We start from the raw sequence: 17,063 nt of genomic DNA, 5'->3' as shown, positions 1-17,063 counted from the left end.
TCCAACACTTCCGGTTTATTGTTTAAAACCCACACAGTGATCCTGACTTGTTCGAGAAGGGGAAAGGGTCAAAGCTGGTGCGGCAATTCATTCTGTCGCACACCACGCTTTTGTTCAGTATTATATAATATATTTCGCCCGTCAGCAATAACGATCGTAGAGAAAATACATTGAAGAATCTAAGATGAGGATTTGCAAATTCCAGATAAATAATTTTGGGACTTGGAGCTAAAACTATATTTCTGTACTTTAATACACAGGTTGCAAAATAAAAGTCTGAAGACAAATCACGCTTTTACTCGAAATTTTTATGTGCTTGTTACATGACATTCATTTCTGATTGGTTCCAATTTATTGACACTGATAAAGTTATCAGCTGTAAGTTGTAAAGCAAGTAACATGGAAATAAAATCAGTTGTTTTTTTTCGAGTAATCACATGTTTTGACCACAGATATCTGTAAAGCCCGAAGGGCTAGATAGGCAACTTTATGCTTTCTCCAGCAAAAAAAAGTGAAGCAAAAATTTGACTTTTTAAATTTCGTGCCGATGGATAGGATCTAGCATTTTGATTGTTTTCGGAGCGCGATATCAAAAAAAGTAGGCGGCAAACGCTATTTCAGATCTCTCAAACCGGTGAAATTGCATATTTTAGTCACGTGACTCTGGTAGGAAATCCTACCAAAACTTGGCTTCACTTTTCGATAAAAGCCGCAAATCTAGCCCTTCGGGCTTTACAGATCTGTGGTTTTGACTGCATTGATATAATTTTGCAATCCGTATATTCAAAAGAACTACTAAATATGTAATAGTTATCGGAAAGTTGCGTGTACAATATGAAAAATATTTTCAAAATTCCGAGGATTTTAGGCGAGGAGAAAATCCAGAAAATCCGGAACAAGTGAACTATTTCCATATTGTACGAGCGCAAATGTCTGATAACTGGTTTGTCGGTGACCCAAAAAATATAAAATACAAGATATTATGTACTCTTTTTAACCAATCAGATTGCAGGTATTTTTAAGATCGCCGATAAAAAAACATAAAAAAATAAAATAAAATATACAGATTCCTGAGTTGCAGACTTATATATTAGTCCACTTTTGGCTTGACTAGTAATAATACTGTCGAAAGTTCTAGCCTGCCCTTTATCTTATCATTGACTTAAAAGTGGTTTCATAAGTCGATATCGAAATGAGAATTCTAGTTCTTTAACCTATAGTAGTTGTCCTTATTCTAATGTAGACTAAGTCATGAGAAGACACACAGAGTGACAAAATAATCAGAACACGATTTCTTGGTTCTACAAGAATGAAACTTTACCCTTTATTTTGGGCTTTTCCAAAAACAATCTAAAAATGCACTTACATCGTTATCTTGTTTTCGTATAAAATTGACCTCCCCTAATTTCGTTCATAGTTTGACTCAAAAGGTTTCTTGTACGTTGTAGCCTCAAAAAATACTTCAAATTCCTTCAAATTGAAAAAAAGTAGTCAAATGTTTTTGTTTCAAAAGTTATGGCCTTTTGAAGTACTACCGGTATTTTGACCCCTCTACAACGACTTTACTTGTAGTGGGCAGCGAACGTGTTAAGTATGAGTCTGTTTACTTTGACAAGCACAAAGGTTGCGCGGGATTGAAACCAATCATTCTGTTTGAAAGGTAGCTGGTACAACAATATTGGTATAAACAATACTAGGACGCATGATGCTACAGTTTATCTATTCTTGGTAAAAAGCGAGGATGAGAAGCGATTGAGAGAAGCAGATTGCTTAACAAGTGACTGCAGTTTTTCATGGTCCACTTCACCGCTCTCACCACGCAAAAGTTCCAACAGATAATGCAGCTCCGGTTTCCTCTTGATCTTCTCAATGAGAGCAGCATGCACACAACGCACTTTGATGGCGTCGATCCAAACATCGTAATATAAATGAATCTTTCCACTCAAAGTGACGTAACACAGACATGGCGTAGAGCGTCCTTTATTTCCATAGTAACCAGCACAAAAAGCAGCGACGTTCTCATTGAAATTATAACTTACAATATTTCGTTCTTTATCGATGATGTACGTCATACCGTTCAGGTCACACAAAACGATTTCGTCATCACCGTCATTTGTGACGTCAACTTTGGACATAGCGAACCAATTGTTTTTAGAGGAATTTTTAACTGGGTTTTGACCAGAGAAATATGTATTATCAAGAATAATGAAATAACCATCATGCGTTGCAAGCCCTATAACGCCTGTAGCTCCCTTCTGTCGCCGAATACCTCCGATGATTTCTGTGTTGATGTGTTGTTGTTGGAAAGAACGATTACCGTATGCTGTGATCGGGTAGAAGATCGGGTAAGAGTCTTGGTTGCTTGGCGACGGCGCTTCCACGCTAGTTGGCGTGCTCTAGAAACAAAAACAAAACAAATCAGTTGAACGCTTTGAATCTGACGGGTAAAATTAGCTTGTTATATGCATGGTATGTATCAAGTACAAGCTTGCAAACTGAGAAGCTTTGACTGTTCACTTTCTCCTCTCTCAATTTTAAACTCAATAGACTCAATAGGAGGGTTATACAGACAGAAAGTAAATACAAACGCACGATGTTTTCGGTGAAGCCATCTTCATCGTACTGGCCCAAGATGCAATATCCACCGTTTGGTTGTGACACGATCAATTGGTTCAATCCTTCCACAGTGGTGCACACAGCCAATGAGCCGATCTGTCCGATCAAAGAGAATTGCTTGAGGAGTACAAACGAACCAACTGGGTGATAAGGCGTGCTGTTATTGTTGTTAATGGTACCTTCTTCTGCAGTCTCAGCACTCTTTTGTCGTGGTGCAGGCGAAAGGTGTTTGGCTTCTTTCGATAACGAGAGTGAAAAAGACAGAGTGGATTTTTTGTCCGTTTCTTCAGTGTTTTGTTTGGTCAGCTTTTTCTCGACGTCATCCAAGGGATCTACAGAAAAAGTAAAAAAGAGACAATAATAGGCAGTGGGACGCCTAATCGTACAAAGTAACACAGAATTTATAAAGAACTTAAAAAAAATCCCCTCGCCTACACGAACGATTGATTGTGCGGAAGAAAATCCGTGAAGTGTTAGCTAATTAGGGTGATTTCCCTGTAACTAGCAACTTGACATGAGGAGTAACGTGAAATGATAAAGCATCAAGCTAATAACCAGCTGGATGACTAACGAACAAACCTCCTTGAACGGTCCACTTATAGATGCGAACATAACGATCAGTATAGCCGATGATCAGCTCCGCCACTCCATCATTGTCCACATCTTCCAGGATGGCCACCTTGGCGTTGGGCGGAAGGTGTTCTTTGTGCACCAAACGCATTTCTTCTGTTGGCGAACAGGTTGGAGCGCCAGATGGTGGACTACCCTTTAGAAAAAGTGCGACAGCTCAATAAAAGTTCTAAGTGATTACAAAAAATGACTATATTGTGGCTGAATATGAGTAATGAAATTTGGCCGATGACGTTTTAGAACATGAGAAGAAGTAAACTCACAACGCACGATCCATCATGGTCAGATGTCACGTGTTCTTCTTTGACGTCAAACAGATTACACCTCCCTTCAGAATCTAATGCACAAAGTAACGTTTCATCTTTGCTTCGAACATGTCCTCCGCACAACACAACCAATGATCCTAACCCTTTGCTCAACTTCCATGGCTTTGTCGTGTCCAAGCCTAGCAAATAAAAGTGAAATATGTTATACTTTACATCATTATTTATCAATTCTCACAAGAATGACCAGAAGATCAACTGTGAGTGAGATCTTCTAGTTGCGATGAAAGTGGATGAATACCTTTGTAAGCATGAAGTTCACCATTAGTGAAGCCAACACACAGTTCGTTCAAACCATCCTCGTCAATATCCACCAGACAAATAGCGCTTTTGAACAAACTGCCTTTGTAATCCACTTCCAACTTGTTGACCAACGAAATGGAACGCATTCCTCTCACAATTATCTTTCTGCTCACATTTATTATTTAACCTGCAAAAACAAACGTAGATTACATGTCCTTTCTTACATTTGGTATCAAACAGAAGATTTATTATTCCAACCATAACACAGGACGCGTTTCTTTTTTTTTTGACTATAACAACAACACTTATACACAATTCATTGCAGGACCAAATAAATCAACAATCACACATTTTTCATCATATCAATCTACATAAATAAATTGCATAAAAAGAAAAGCGCTTGGAGCTTAAAAAAATAAGGAAAACAACTAAAAAAGCTTTATAAAAAATATTTGAATTATAACAAATCTATCTAAAAAATTTAAAAATCTGTTCTTTTGTTTCAAATAAGAAATTTCAGTGGCAGGTGGATACTTTAAGAGGCGTATTGCACACAGATGGTTTTGACTTCTGAGTAGAACTCGATAGATTCTTTTTGGCATTCTCTCCCGACGCCCGACATTTTCATGCCACCGAATGGCATTCGAAGATCGCGTACCAACCAGCAATTGCACCAAATCGTCCCTGCCTACAAGAAAGAGAAAGAAGAACGCATTCATAAAAGGATACCTAAAGTCTGTCCAAATATAATTGGCAGTGGAAACAAGAATGCCTGTAACTTTTGATAGTCAAATATAATCATGGAAATTTTTTTTTGCTTGTTTCAGAGAATCAAAAGTGCTTTATTTGAATGTATTTTTGGTTGAAAAATTCGCGATTTTTATCGGTTAAATTTGCGATTGTAAAAATTGAGCTTTTTTTCTACTTATGCTATAACTTTTATTTTTACACCAGTGGTAGTTCAACCTTAGGTTAAGAAGTTTGTTAAATTTCAAGGCAAACAAAAAAGTCTCTCAGAAGATATGGGACCCGAAATACCCCTTGGTAGCACTTTTCTGTGAAATATCAAATCTCCAACTTATTACTAAAAACGGGGGTAGTGATATGATTTATAAAACAGTTTTTCGATCATAACACATTTTACGATCTCTTTAATGACCTCATAGCCAAACTGTGTTTAGTGTTTTGGGAATTAGAAAATAACAAAGGCAATATAAATTCATGCTTATCTTTTCAATAAAAACAATTATACCGTGATTTCACTTTATTTCGAAATAATCAATGATACCAATAATACCAATGCACCAACACTTAACATTTTCCAACTTTTAATTGGACTGTTCAAAAAAGATAACATAACCCCCGTTTTTAGTAATAAGTTGGAGATTTGATATTTCACAGAAAAGTGCTACCAAGGGGTATTTCGGGTCCCATATCTTCCGAAGGACTTTTCTGTTTACCTTGAAATTTAACAAACTTCTTAACCAAAGGTTGAACTACCACTGGTGTAAAAATGAACGTTATAGGATAGATAGAAAAAAAGCTCAATTTTTGCAATCGCAAATTTAACCGATAAAAATCGCGAATTTTTTCAACCAAAAATCCGTTCAAATATAGCGCTTTTGATTCTCTAAAAGAAGCAAAAAAAATTTCCAAAATTATATTTGACTATCAAAAGTTACAGGCATTCTTGTTTCCACTGCCAATTATATCTGGACAGACTTTAGAGCTTAATGTGGTTGGGACTAACTATCGATTTGACTGAAACTACAATTATTAAATCATTTCAGAACTATGGTGAATTTTGTCCTTATGCATTACAATGAAGTGAATACAGTCGCTCTCGTGTTGTCTTCTGACCAGCCACCAGAACCGTTGGAAAACCAACGAATCCGACGAGACTCGAACTCACAACCATGCCATTCGCGAGCATTTGCTCTAGTATTGAGCTACGGGTCCATGTGGAACCCGAGGACTTAATTGCTATTTGGTAGAGCTGGAAGTGAATTCTTGTCTACTGACTGGACAGAGACAGTGAATTGGGATAACATTGGGACAACGTGAGAGCGACTGTATTCACTTCAAAACTATGGGGATTTATCGCACTTCACGACGAAAGATAAACAAAAGTACTTCAAATTGACGGGCGAGTCGATGGAGTCTTGAGACGTCTTGAGTCCAGAGTGTAGCAGAGAGACCATAAGGAACATCGTTGGCACGTTTGATCACATCATCTTCCCCTGTGAAAGGTGCGATGCAAACCACTGGACCTGCAACGGTAAGAAAGAAGGTTTCCTGCAAAATTGTTAAGCACAAAGAACAAATAAAGTTGAGTTGGTTGTGTTGAAGTTTGATGGCTTACCGAATATTTCTTCTTGCATGCAGCGAGCGTCATCTTTCAACCCGACAATAACGGTTGGTTGGCAGTAATATCCCTGAGAAAGAGTTTTAAGTAAATTGATATCGTATTAACACTCGAGCACTATTTGGTGATTGGGTTTTATTACATCATAATATTTAGACTTGACTTAGCAAATCGACTTGAAAACTTAACATACATTTTGAAACATACCAGTGAGCCCGATACCGTCATAATTACAAAACTTACTCAGTGCCGTAGACATTTCCATTCGCCAAGACTTCGGTTAGTTGAAGAAAGAACTTATAACTTGAAGCAATAAAAAGGAAAAGAAACACTAACTAAACCTGAGAATTTTCCTCTGGCAATTGGAGAGGTGGGTCGACCGTTTCACCGCACAATATGGTGCCCCCTTCTTTGACAGCTAGCTTGATGTATGATTTCACCTGAAATATTCAAAATATCAGCTCAACTGATGAATTGAATGAAACTGAATGAAAATGAGTCTCCTAGGTTACCTAGTTATAGTGTTTAGTATTAGTATTCTTTATAGAAGAACATTGTCAAAATGAAAAACAATTGACCTTTTCCATGTGTTCCTTGCTGACCAGAGCACCAATTTTGGAAGAATTGTCTTTGGGCGGTCCAACTTTCAGTGTAGATCTATGGATAACAAGCAACATGCTGAATGGACCTACCTGATGATGAAAGTTAGTTAGCAATGCGAAAAGAAAAATGAAAAAAATCTGTCAGAAAATATAGCATTTAGCAAAATACACAACACAATAAATTCATCATTGATTGTTGATGGGGGGAGAGAGAAGGGTTGTAGGGAAAAAATAAATAGGAAGTTCTGGTCGCAAAAATCAGTTTTATTGACAATTGAATCATGCTTGATGGTGAGCATTGTTATCAATAATATTTTTGTGTGAAGAACATAGAAATACAAGGAAAAAATCCAATGAAAATCTGCAAAAACGGCGATTTCCGGCAACCGGAAATTTTTTTTCTCAAAAATCGAACTCGGCCATTTTTTGAGCATTGCGAATACGCATCTTTCTGCAAAAAATCAGAAAAAACTGAAAATGAAAATTCGAGAAAAAGTCAAAAAACTGGTTTTTCCGGCATATTTCCGGCATTTTCGGCCGGAAAAAAATGTTTTTCGAAAATCGGGCTCCGTCACAATTTAGGTATTGACGTTTTGCATCAGTGTGCAAAATTTCATGAAAAAATATGAAGTACAGCTCAAGAAATTCAAGAAATACCGTTTTTCCGGCGAAAATCGGCTGTTCCGGCGATTTTTAGAAAGTTCCGGCTTCAAAAATCTATTTTATTGAAAATTGAAACATGCTTGATGGTGGGCATTGTTATTAATAATCTTTTTGAATGAAAAAACAACCAATTATATGGAAAAATCCAATGGAAAACTGCGATTTCCGGCATATTTCCGGCCGAAAAAATTTTTTCTCAAAAATCGGACTAGGCCATGTTTTGGGCATTGTTAATACGCATGTTTGAGCGAAAAATCAGAAAAAACTAATGATGAAATCTCGAGAAAATGCCGAAAAACCAGTTTTTCCGGCATATTTCCGCCATTTTCGGCCGGAAAATTCTTTTTTTCGAAAATCGGGCTCCGTCACATTTTGGGCATTGCCATTTTGCATCATTGTGCAAAAAATTAGAAAAAACTAATGAGCCGATCCCGAGAAAAGCTGGCAACAGACGAACGAACGGACGAACGGACGAACGAACGGACAAGGGTTAATTTAAAGGACTACCTTAGGTAGGTCCAAAAAGCATTCATTGAGAAACTTTCCTTCAATCCCACAGGAATAGATTATTACAACGAACAAATTGCTTTGAACCAATCTACTCACCGGACAGTTTCAACGTAACGTTTGCAGAACTCGTCAAAAATATCTTGATGAACAAACAAGCGACTTGTGCACAAACAAATCTCTCCTTGGTTCGCGAAAGCCGACCTAAATGAAGGAGGGAGTGACTTTAGAAGAAAACTGAACATACTGTGAATGGAGGTGCCAACGGGTAGCAAGACTGAGCAAAATAGAAATAAAAGAAAAAAACACCCAAGATTAAGAAAGGCACCTAGATCAAACGTACATAATGGGCCATTCCATTATATGACCAGACAGGGAGTGGACGAACATTTCCAGGGGGTAGTCCGAGAAGAACTTCCAGGGGGTCTAAAGAAGTGTTTTTCATTTTCCAGGGGGTAAAAAGTAATTCTTGAATTTCCAGGGGTTGAACAACTGATTTTAGTTCGTCCACCCTCACTTCAAGACATGAAAAGAATTTTTTCCAAGGGTTCTTTTTCGAAGAACAATTTATGTTTCCAGAGCAGGAGGGTTGAAACAACTTGGAAAGAGCACGAAAATGATGTCCCTCCTGTTGCTTGTAAATAAAATTTTTAGATTTAGATTTTAAGATTAAAGAGCCGTATGTATTTTTTTGGGCGGGATGGTTCTTTCCAAAGCCACTTTCAGGCCTTGCAAAGCCTGCTTGCACAGGAAGGATTTTGAAATGCAACGAGGGAATGAACAACCCCGAATGCTTGTAATCATGAACCTTCTTCTAGCGAAGACAATGTTTCAATTTACAGTCAATTTACCTTACTGAAGTTGGGATACATTTATCCAAGTTGGCGTCGGCGAAAATGACTCCCGCGTTCTTCCCACCAAGCTGATAAAAAAGAATTTTAACTTGAGTATTTATCGTTCAAATTATTTGATATCCAAAACTATACAAAACTTCACAGGTTTACGATTAAAGAGGACCTGCGGCTCAGAATATCTCCATAGTAGTCTTTTCACAACTAAGTATACATTTAAGAGGCCATGTATTTTACCTCTAATGAGAGCTTTTTCATGTGTTGAGCACTTTTCTCTTGAATGTATTTGCCGACAGCAGTGGAGCCAGTGAAGGAGAGTAGGTTAATCTTCGGATGTTGAACGATTGCGGCTCCTGCGTTCTTTCCAGTTCCAAACACCATGTTCACTACACCTTCTGGTAAACCTGTTGACATATAAAAAGTATGTCATCGTGCAGTGGTTAGGGAAATCTTCGGACATTTTCTTTCAATTTCTTCGTGAATTATTACGATTGAGACGATCAATTAATGCTAATGTTTAGTCTGGTGGATAAATAATCGAGTGTCAAGGAAGTAAAGATCAAGTAGATATACTCGAACTTAGTTTTTCAAGGAAATGGTTATTATTAAAAAAGAGCAAAGCGTTCTTTACCAGCTTCTTGGAAGACCTGACAGAGCATCCAAGCAGTCACTGAGGTCATTTCACTTGGTTTCACCACCACACAACATCCAGCACCAATCGCAGGCGCCACCTTGAAGGATAAAAGATATAAGGGAAGGTTCCATGGTGTGATGAGACCTGCTATACCTGCAGCACAACGCACTGTGTAATTCACCGCCCCAAACTCTGATTGTTCAGTCGACCTGCAAAAATCATCAAGAAATACTGTGAACAGTCAAAATCGTAAAAATTGTTAAGGCTTGGGTCAGACTTTTATTTTGTCAAGTTTTTTTTTAATACCTCAAACTATAGAATATTGTAGTAGGTTATCCTAACTTGCAATCACGCGGTGTCAAAAAGTTCGACAAATAAAAGTTACAAAAAATAACAATGCTTTACATACTCATTCATTTGATGAAGAATGGCGGTGGCGAAGAATCGGAAATTGAGAATTGTTCGAGGAATATCGACAGCTTTTGCCAACCACACTGGCTTCCCTTGGTCAGTGGACTCCGCTACTGCAAATTCATCCAGGCGTTGTTCCACTAGGTCCGCAATTTTCATCATGACTTTAGATCGTTCACGTGTCGATAAACCACTCCATCTAAAAAGAAACCAACAGCCATGAAAATATTTAATGTATAATATTTAATCATATTCAAATTTGATATATAACACCATCAAGAAAGAGCTTTTGTAAACTTGTTGTTGTTTGAATATGTTTGAGTTAGCTATGGAAACATACCCAGGCAGAGCTTTTTGAGCTGCTTCTACAGCCTGTTCAACGTCATCAGACGAGCTGTCAGGGATGCAGGCGTGTACTTGCCCATTTGACGGATTGAAACTATCGATGTGTTTTGAACATGGTGTGAACTTTCCACCAATGAAATTTTCTACTTTTATCATTTTGCTGAAACGAAACACATATTACGGTTAGCGACAGTGTTGCATTTGTTGACGAAGCTTCGAGATAAAGTTCACCCTCACAAGAGCGTCCCCTGTCTGAGCTTCGTCACAAAGCATAAAAGCTTTTAAAACCTACAGACCACTAAAAACAACTGGTGATAACAATTGACTTTACAAGCGACATATCCAATAATTTAATTCTCTGAAAATAATAATTATCATAATTCGTAATCCATTTTATACTAATCTATCAAAATATAATTTTTCGAAATTCTCTCATAACAAAACGTGTAACAAATGAAAAATTCAAAGATATCGAATAATTTACAAAAACAGTAACTTATTTATCTAATCTATATAGTTCATTAGAATAAAAAATATCTTGACACAATTAGAACACTCTACGCCCTCCTCAAAATATCAATATCCACGTTCTTTGTTATCCATTTTGTAAGGCTAAAATAATAAAGTAATTGCATAAGGATATACTTTTGGGCTGGCATTTTGTGAACATTGAGAGTCGCATCACATTATCATTGAAATTTTCTTATCTTAAAATCTTCACGTCTAACTGGCCAACGGTTTTCATACTCTGACGAAATGATCGATACATGGCTTTTCATCAGATTCTATCATCTTAAACCGTCCCAAGAGTACACGCAAAATTAATTATCTTACACGTTTTTTTATAAGAACAAACTATATAACAACATGAGGCTTTGATGGCCAAAATATTACGAACAAGTTTAAGGTTATTTGAAGGCTTTGTGGAAGCTAAAGGCTTGGGGACACGAGAAGTTTTCTTCGCGTTGGTGTAATGCAACATGCTCCATCCCACCAAACTGAAACGCTTTCTCGTGTCTCCGCCCCATTTTTCTTTTAATAGCATTTTGTGCTTCTCTCACTTTAGTCCCTTGAAACAAAACAAGCAACATGCTGAATGGACCTACCTAATGATTAACATCAGATGAAAATAAGAAAAAAGTGACAATAATTGTACAAAAATTCAGAATGGAAAAATAAAGCTTGTGTGTTGAATAATGTAAAATGGTAAAAAGGAGTTTCCCCAAATACGAAAATCACTTTAACCATTCAGGCCCAAAAAACCTTTTAAGCTGTTTTTGGCCCAAATTTGCCCAAAAAAATTTTCCTTAAAAATCTGGCTCCGTCACATTTTGGGCATTGCCATTTTGCATCATTGTGCAAAAAATCAGAAAAAAATTATGAGTCAACATTGAGAAAAGCTATATTTTCTTATTTGGTTAAAGGGAATTTCCCAAAAATACGAAAATCCGTCTTTTAAGGCGAATAAGAATTTTCCAGGAAAAACCACTTCAGCCATTCTTTATAAAATCTTGCCCTCCATCTTTGTAGAAAAAAGTAATGACAGGATTTTGCACAAAGTCCAAAAAACCCTATTTTTAGGCAGTTTTTGGCCCAAATTTGCCTAAATATATTATTTTTCGAAAATCGGGCTCCGACACATTTTAGGCATTGCCATTTTGCATCATTGTGCAAAAAATCAGAAAAAAATAATGAGTCAACATTGAGAAAAGCTATATTTTCTTATTTGGTTAAAGGGAATTTCCCCAAAATACTGAAAATCCGTTTTTTAAGGCGAATAAGAATTTTCCGGGAAAAACCACTTCAGCCATTCTTTAGAGAATCTTGCCCTCCATCTTTGTACAAAAAATCTGAAAAAAGTAATGACAGGATTTTGCACAAAGTCCAAAAAACCCTATTTTTAGGTAGTTTTTGGCCCAAATTTGCCCAAATAAATTTTTTCTCAAAAATCGGGCTCCGTCACGTTCTGGGCATTGCCATTTTGCATCATTGTGCAAAAAATCAGAAATAACTAATGAGCCAATCCTGAGAAAAGCTGGTAACAAACGGACGGACGGACGAACGAACGGACGGACATGGGTTAATTTATAGAACCTCCACCGGGGTACCCGGAGGTAGGTCCAAAAAAGAAACCATGAGACACGCACTTTTTTTCTTGTGTTGGTGGGATGGAGCACGTTGTATTGCACCAACGCGATGAAAAACTTCTTGTGTCCCCAAGCCTAATAACACCCGATTTCTTAAAAAATGGACAAAAAAAGGCGAAAATAAAGACATCCGAAGGCTTCAAAAATTTCGGATGTTCTTATAAAAAAGTGTATCTCAAAGCAACCAAACAGCTTTTTGCTTCCGCTGATAAGTCAGAATAGAACGAAAGGCATCGACTCTCCATCTATTCTTATTACCTTCATGATCGCACCATTAGTGCGACAACTTCAAAATAGCTATTTTAACGATTGCATTAAGACAGAAAAATCACCGTATGTGGAAAAGTGAAAATTTGATTTACTCGCGTTATAAAAAAATGAATGTATTGAGTACTAAAAAATACAAATCTATCAATCTACTATCGATGTCAAGTTTACTGGTTTAATCAAGAAAGAAAATGTAATAGGCTAGTGTGGAACTTTGCAATAGCCTACCACATTTTACATACATCTTAACCGTTAACTCGCTATTGTGTTGATGTGGCAAATATACGTTCGATTTCCATCAAAGTTTTGCCTTTCGTTTCTGGTACGAAAAACATGGTGTACAGGAAGCTTAAAATACAGAATCCTGAATAAAACCAAAAGGTGCCTTGTGGTTTAAATACATCAGTGAAAGAAGCAAAAGTTTTTCCAACGATAAAAGTGAAAATGAGGTTCACCATGGTTACCATACTGCTTGCTTGACTACGAGCACGTGGTGGAAACAATTCACCCATCAGTACCCATGGTAACGGGCCCCAACCGATGGCAAACAATGCAAGATACAGGAAAACAGACAGTAAGGCCAACCACGAAATGTGCGATACAGGGATGGTGTGAGATTTATGACCAAAGATTCTGAGGGAATTGCCAGGGGAATTGCCAGAGATATCGGCCAAGTCATAATACACACCCAACAAAAACATACAAACGAACATAACGACACTACCAATCAACAGAAGTATACGTCTTCCAAGACGATCCACTGTCAAGCAGGAGACGACGGTGAAGGCGAAAAGGACACAGATAGCAGCAATGGATGCATATTCATCCCAGGAGATACCGGCTTGAGTGAAGACTTTATCACAGAAGAAGAGAATGGCATTGATACCAACCATCTGCTGGAAAACCATCATCATACATCCAATGATCAAGGGTCGATACAAAACTGGACTAAAAAATGCTCTCAACGATATTTTTTCTTGTGTTTCTACAACGAGAAGAGAATGAATAGATGAGTTTTGGACTTATTTTCAACGTCTTGGAAGGCGAAAATGTCACATGGCTATGCTTTCAATATTATTCTTATTGATTGACGAAAAGACATTGGTAAGGATGAAGAAGGAATTTCTTACCAAGGTTGAGTTGAAGATCGTTCAATTCAGATGCACAATCGTAAGAAGAACCTCTCAACCAGACCAGCGTTCGAAGTGCTTCACCTTTCTTATGATTGGCAAGCAGCCAGACAGGTGTTTCTGGCATGAAGGACATGAGTAGAATAGCTATGGTTGCAATGATGACGGGGATGATAGCCAACCATTGCCACTTTACTGCGTGGATGGCACCGATGGAGTACACCACCACGTCACCAAATGTGATGAACAACTGGTTGATGCAACTCAATCCACCCCTGTATCGTGATGATGCAATCTCCGAAATGTACATCTGCCCGAAAATTAAAGTGTAAAGATTGAAGATTAAAGTGTAAAATCAGGCAATTTAATTAGTACTGGGAATGTATGAGATCTTTCAGTTTGTGAGATGATATTTGAAAATTAAGAAAAGTTCAGATAAGTTCTTACTTACGGGGACAGAAAGAGCAGATATACCGACAGCCATACCACTGATGATGCGACCCACATACAACATACCCACACTGTTACCATACGCTATCAAACACCAGCCTGGCACGTAGAAGAAGGCGCTCAACATGATGGACATCTTCCTTCCTAACTTATCCACCATATAAGCGCCAATCCAACTTCCCACTATGGCTCCCAGTGCAACAATTGACTGAAAGGAGAAAGAATAATGTCAATGCTATGATTCCTTCCTTTGCAGCTTTAAACAGAAATAATGATTCGAAAAGTGAATGCCATGATAAAATACTATCATTGATTTAAGTCGAAAAAGATTTACGCTGAACCATGAGAATTGATCTTTATCCAGCGGATCTGGAGACATTTGTTTTTGCGTTGGTGAAGAGTAGCCAAGAGCGTAACCAAAGTTCAATGAAGCCAGAGACGCGATGACTGACGCCAGGAAGGCGGTAAAGAGTTTGTCATTGTTTTCTCGCACGTGTATCAATAAAGGGAGTCCATCTTCGTCGTGCGACATTTTCTATGTTCTTGTTTTTTATTTGGTTTTTCTTTGTTCATTTAGTCACTGAAAGGAGAAAGAGATGAAAATAATACAGAGATCTGTTCTAGAGATGACATCACTTTGAACATCATCATTAAACGTGAAAATCGAGAAATCGAATTTTACTCAAAAGCAAAAGAACAATAAAAGAAAGGAACAAGGCGGATTCGTGTAAAATTCTTCCAATATTTATAATGAAAATATACCAGAAAAAATATTCTACAATAACTTAATTTCATACTTATTTGATAATTGAAAGTCATTTCCAAATGAAATGAATTTAATATAATGGAATTTTCATACAAGAAAATCAAGTCTCACTATTGTATTCTCTGTGAGATTAAAAAAACTAGATAACCCTGCTGTTAAAGTCATTCGTAGCTTTGAGAAGCTCATTATTGAATGAAGAGTATTTACTTTTCTGTTCAAACAAAAATCGCTGAACCACTATTGTGATGAAAGTATTGATAAATTTCGCAATATAACCTATTTTTGGCAGCAAGGTTCTTCTAAAAAATGATAAATTCGTTAAAAAAATAATCTCCACAAAAAAAGACAAAAAATTTGACGATGAAGCATAATAAAAAATAATTATATCATTATTGTTTGTTAAAGATTTCAATAATTATTACTAAAATTAAAAAAGACCTAATCATTTCAATAATTTTTAAACAACTCGACCTATAATGTGCTACTCTTGGTAAAACTTTATATCGGGAATTAAACCAAACAAAAACAAAAAGAGCCAGCTTTCCGTTCCTTTTGTCTAGTTGCTATCTTTTCGAAATTGTAGCTCGCTTTAATTAATCATACTGGCCCAAAGATAGGAATACAATGAAGGGGAAAATACTCCCCCCATTAAATCAATTTAGATAAATGATTATCATTTCACCTAGTCAAAGTGGACTTAGTTGAAAAACTAGGTTTTCGTTTTAATTCAATATAACAGCTAACACAGACTCTGACAGCTTTGAAGATTTTTAAATGAACGACAGGTGATTCATATCGACTGCATCTAAAATGAGAAAGAACAAACAAATGAAGTCCCAATTCATTCAAAGTATATGAAATGATTGGAGTGATAAAGGAGTAGACGAGGACAACTTACTTTCCACAGAAGACGTGACCGCAGTTTCGACAATGATGCTTTCGTTCGGAAAATGTGAACTTTGTGCTGCAATTATTGCAGACATCAGCAACTTCATCCTTTATCCAATGATCAAGGATATTTCCTGTGGCAAAATAAAATTGGTAGTTGTAATTAAACTATATAGGAATGCACGAAATGAAACAAATAAGAGAAAGCATCGAAGTATGACGACTTACCGACACTGTCAGAGAGCGACCAACTGTAAATACGACCTCGACTATCTCCTACGAAAACCTTACGGTGGTCCCTGAATGAAAGAAAAATGCAGCATATATTGAAAAAAGTTGTTTTTGCAACTTCATTAAAATCCCTTAAAAATTTTGCTTTTGTATTTCAGTAAAGAACTCATTACTTAAAGCAAAATAATGTAATCTGTTAAAAATACCTTGAGATAGCAAGTGCAGTGATTGAAGCGGGTTCCATGTTGTCAGCTCGTGAATAAGCTGTGTGCATTGTCAACTTGTGGCGAAGCACTAATTTTCGTTTCCACACTAACAAAAAAATTACAAATAGTTCTTTTTATATTAACTTGCTTACAAAGAAAATGAACGAAATAGAAACATAGGACGAGTAGCATCTATCCTTTCAATGACCAAGCTCCCTGTACCGATCATTGTTAAAGAATGCGCAACATTTCGATTGAAAAAAAAAACAAAAGAATAAGCAAACCTCTGTTTTCGAATTTGGGATAATCAACGAGTAGGTATTCTTTTGATTCTTGGCTTTCACTTTTCTGGAGCGATTTCTTGGAAGGACTGGAGCCGAGTGAAACATTTTGCAGTTTGGGTTCCAGTTCAGCCGCATCACAAAATTGAATTCCCCACATCTTAAGTTAGAAATAATTTCTGTTATACAGTAGAAAACCTCTACTACTAGAATATCTCCATAACTCGAACGATTTCATTTCCTCCCCGGACCGTTCGAATAATGGTGAGTTTTGAAATACAGAGCATAAAAAATACATTTGAATTTCTTTTTCATATTTTTTCAAGCACTTCCCTGATACCAAACAGACGCAAACATAAGTTCATACATGAAAATAATGAACAGTACCTTGACCAAGCCATCAGATGATCCGGTGATGATGACGTTCTGCTCGTCCCATTCATTGAACTTGAGGGAAAAGAACAACAACATTGACATTTATTTTCACGTTATGCTTTCTAAATTATC

The 17,063-nt window shown here is 36.9% G+C and overlaps 4 protein-coding genes across 4 annotated transcripts in view; all 4 read right to left on the bottom strand.

The window, feature by feature from the left end:
- Positions 1 to 1,299: 1,299 nt before the first annotated feature.
- Positions 1,300 to 3,996, bottom strand: LOC136798113 (KICSTOR complex protein ITFG2-like). Its single transcript, XM_067054698.1, has 5 exons — positions 3,811 to 3,996; positions 3,510 to 3,691; positions 3,196 to 3,382; positions 2,593 to 2,948; positions 1,300 to 2,396 (listed from the first exon to the last, which is right to left on the bottom strand). The coding sequence occupies exons 1-5, from the start codon at positions 3,956 to 3,958 to the stop codon at positions 1,716 to 1,718; spliced, it is 1,554 nt and encodes a 517-aa protein (XP_066910799.1). The 5' UTR covers positions 3,959 to 3,996; the 3' UTR covers positions 1,300 to 1,715.
- A 152-nt stretch (positions 3,997 to 4,148) lies between these two features.
- Positions 4,149 to 10,373, bottom strand: LOC136798114 (2-aminomuconic semialdehyde dehydrogenase-like). Its single transcript, XM_067054700.1, has 11 exons — positions 10,186 to 10,373; positions 9,844 to 10,044; positions 9,432 to 9,643; positions 9,038 to 9,204; positions 8,801 to 8,871; positions 8,049 to 8,153; positions 6,756 to 6,834; positions 6,519 to 6,617; positions 6,175 to 6,247; positions 5,946 to 6,082; positions 4,149 to 4,500 (listed from the first exon to the last, which is right to left on the bottom strand). Exons 1-11 carry the CDS (start codon positions 10,344 to 10,346, stop codon positions 4,348 to 4,350), a joined length of 1,458 nt encoding a protein of 485 aa, XP_066910801.1. The 5' UTR covers positions 10,347 to 10,373; the 3' UTR covers positions 4,149 to 4,347.
- Positions 10,374 to 12,689: 2,316 nt separating this feature from the next.
- LOC136798115 (solute carrier family 2, facilitated glucose transporter member 8-like) lies at positions 12,690 to 14,764 on the bottom strand. Its single transcript, XM_067054701.1, has 4 exons — positions 14,519 to 14,764; positions 14,186 to 14,392; positions 13,735 to 14,044; positions 12,690 to 13,589 (listed from the first exon to the last, which is right to left on the bottom strand). Exons 1-4 carry the CDS (start codon positions 14,714 to 14,716, stop codon positions 12,865 to 12,867), a joined length of 1,440 nt encoding a protein of 479 aa, XP_066910802.1. The 5' UTR covers positions 14,717 to 14,764; the 3' UTR covers positions 12,690 to 12,864.
- Positions 14,765 to 14,906: 142 nt separating this feature from the next.
- The window catches only part of LOC136798111 (WD repeat and FYVE domain-containing protein 3-like), a 31,086-nt gene continuing 28,929 nt past the window's right edge, over positions 14,907 to 17,063 (bottom strand). Inside the window, exons 56-61 of the mRNA XM_067054696.1 lie at positions 16,944 to 17,003; positions 16,560 to 16,716; positions 16,276 to 16,381; positions 16,067 to 16,137; positions 15,849 to 15,972; positions 14,907 to 15,755 (exon numbers count right to left, since the gene is read on the bottom strand). Coding sequence (XP_066910797.1) covers positions 15,629 to 15,755; positions 15,849 to 15,972; positions 16,067 to 16,137; positions 16,276 to 16,381; positions 16,560 to 16,716; positions 16,944 to 17,003 — 645 coding nt within the window. The 3' untranslated portion in view covers positions 14,907 to 15,628. The remainder of the gene's footprint in view (positions 15,756 to 15,848; positions 15,973 to 16,066; positions 16,138 to 16,275; positions 16,382 to 16,559; positions 16,717 to 16,943; positions 17,004 to 17,063) is intronic.

This window comes from Clytia hemisphaerica, unplaced genomic scaffold, assembly GCF_902728285.1.
Source record: "Clytia hemisphaerica strain Z4C2 unplaced genomic scaffold, Clytia hemisphaerica genome assembly, whole genome shotgun sequence".
In the NCBI taxonomy this organism is placed as follows: Eukaryota; Metazoa; Cnidaria; class Hydrozoa; order Leptothecata; family Clytiidae; genus Clytia; species Clytia hemisphaerica.
This window is presented reverse-complemented; position numbering and strand designations above follow the sequence as displayed.